At 50.9% G+C, this 2,500-nt stretch overlaps 1 protein-coding gene across 4 annotated transcripts in view; it reads right to left on the bottom strand.

The window, feature by feature from the left end:
* The window catches only part of bcor (BCL6 corepressor), a 79,054-nt gene that overhangs the window by 3,894 nt on the left and 72,660 nt on the right, over nucleotides 1-2,500 (bottom strand). For all 4 annotated transcript variants that reach the window (XM_063212167.1, XM_063212169.1, XM_063212168.1 and 1 more), the window contains one exon: nucleotides 824-968. In XM_063212167.1, the coding sequence (XP_063068237.1) occupies nucleotides 824-968 (145 nt within the window). The remainder of the gene's footprint in view (nucleotides 1-823; nucleotides 969-2,500) is intronic.

Genomic DNA, 2,500 nt, shown 5'->3' with positions numbered 1-2,500 from the left:
GATGCTGGGGAGAAGAGCAGAGGAGAGACAGACAAACAGACAAACAGACAGAGAGAGAGAGAGAGAAAGAGAGAGAGAGAGAGAGAGAGAGAGAGAGAGAGAGAGAGAGAGAGAGAGAGAGCGAGAGCGCAAGAGAAGAGGAAAATCATTGAGCGGAAAGGAGAGAGCTGCTTGGGGATTTGTGACAAAGTATGGTAGTCGAGTAGGAGAGCACCACCCAGCAATGAGCCACACCGCGCATACCAAGACACTATCAACATTTCTGAAAGATACCCATAACAACAAGCCTGACAAAAACACCATTTTGTAGTATTTGTGCAGTAATTCTATGGTGCAATTTTACAAGTGTTGTCCAGTTATACAAAGCAGGAATATGGAATGGATTTCAGTGTAAAATCTTCATATTGAAGAAATATGAAGTATTAGAAACTAAAGAGGTGGAAGAGGATACAAGGAAAAGTAGTATGTGCTATTTGAGGAGGTGTAGGAGGAGGAGGAGGAGTAGAGGAGGAGGAAGGGGAGTAGACAGGAGGAGAGAGGAGAAGAGGAGGAGAAAGAGGAAGAGGAGGAGTGAGGAGAAGAGGAGGAGAAAGAGGAAGAGCAGAAGACAGGAGGAGTGAGGAGAAGGAGGAGAAAGAGGAGGAGGAGAAGAACGAGGAAGAGGAGAAGACAGGAGGAAAGATGAATAGATGGGGATAGAATGAGGAGTGAGGAGTAGAGAGGAGGAGTAGACAGGAGGAGAGAGAAGTAGATGGAGATAGGATTAGGAGTGAGGGCTAGAGAGGAGGAATAGACAGGAGGAGGAGGAGGAGGAGGTGCTTACCCCTGGGAGAGGGAGACCTGGATGTTGTAGCAGGGTAGCAGGGGCCGGTCGGAGAACTCAAACTCAAACACCTCCTTCTGCTCGTCCTCGTCGGGGCCCGGAGGGTTGGCCAGCACGTCAAAGGCAGCCGCGTCCTCCGCCGACTCTGAAGGGCAGAAGAAAGAAAGAAGGAGAGAGAGACAGAGACAGAGAGAGAGAGAGAGAGAGAGAGAGAGAGAGAGAGAGAAGGGTGAAGGAGGGAGAGAAAAAACAGAGAGAGAAAAAAACAGGGTCAAAGAGTCATTCCAGACTGGTTGCTGAAAAGATTATGTGCATGCACGCACACACACAGAGCGACACACACACACACACACACACACACACACACACACACACACACACACACACACACACACACACACACACACACACACACACACACACACACACACACACACACACACACACACACACACACACACTCACACACACACACACACACACACACACAGAGCGACACACACACACACACACAGGAATGTGTGATTCATGTGTAGTGGGGTTGGGCTGCCTGCCTATCAGTGGTGACGGGGATTCAGGCTCTCCTCTCCAGCAACAGAGTACACATTGTGCCGGGGTCATGCCTTCTCTTGCTCTCGTCCTGCCCGCCTTCTCTGTCTCTCTCTCTCTCTCTCTCTCTCTCTCCTTCCTCCCTCTTTCTTTTGCGCTCTTTCTCTCCCTGTCGCTGTTTCTTGCCCCTCTCTACCTCCATTTTCACTCCCCCTCTCTCTCCTTCCTTTCTTTCTTTTGCGCTATTTCTCTCCCTGTCTCCGTTTCTTGCCCTTCTCTACCTCCATTTTCCCTTGCTCATTCCTCTTTCATTCCATTTTCCTCTTTCTCTGCCCATTTCTGTCTCTTTCTCTCGCTCTCTCTCAATGCCCAGCCAGGTGTTTCCCTAGAGTAAGTGAGGTAGTGTGTGTGTGTGCGCGTGTGCGTGTGTCGAGGCTTGGCCAGAGTACGGCAGAATGTTCCGGAAGGATGCACGTCTCATCGCCAATGGAGGAAGCCAAAAGTAGACGACGCTTCAATTTAAAACCGCTCAAAACACACACACACAAATAAATCTGTCTACCATTTACAAGCACAGAGGAACAGTTGCGTGACTGTGTATTACTATGTGTTTTTCAGTCTGAATGTGTGTGTGTGTGTGTGTGTGTGTGTGTGTGTGTGTGTGTGTGTGTGTGTGTGTGTGTGTGTGTGTGTGTGTGTGTGTGTGTGTGTGTGTGTGTGTGCTTGGGGGGGTGGCGAGTGTGTCCGAGGGCCAGTGGAGTAGTTTGGAGATTGGCTCAGAGGAGCGGCAAAATAGGGAATGACAGAGGAGGAGGAGAGGAGAGGAGAAGAATGAAGAGAGGAGAGGAGGAAAGCAGGATTTGTGTGTGTGTGACTGTTGGGTGGGGGGGTGAAGGCTCTTCAGTATTTCCAGTGGGCGCTGGCGTTAATGGTGAAACCCTTGAGAGGAAGGGCGGAGGAGTGGGGAGTAGAGAAGAGTGCACTCAAGCAGAGCCAACCCCCCCCCCCCCCCTCATCAGACCCCCCCCAGTCTCTCTTCCTCTTCCCCCTCTCTCTACCCCTCCCTCCCGCGCCTGCCTCTCTCTCTCTCTTCCCCTCTCTCCTACGTCTCTCTCTCTCCTACGTCTC

The sequence above is a fragment of the Engraulis encrasicolus genome, chromosome 12, assembly GCF_034702125.1.
Source record: "Engraulis encrasicolus isolate BLACKSEA-1 chromosome 12, IST_EnEncr_1.0, whole genome shotgun sequence".
NCBI lineage: Eukaryota > Metazoa > Chordata > Actinopteri > Clupeiformes > Engraulidae > Engraulis > Engraulis encrasicolus.
The sequence above is the reverse complement of the archived record's forward strand: the minus strand, read 5'-3'. Positions and strand labels throughout refer to the sequence as shown.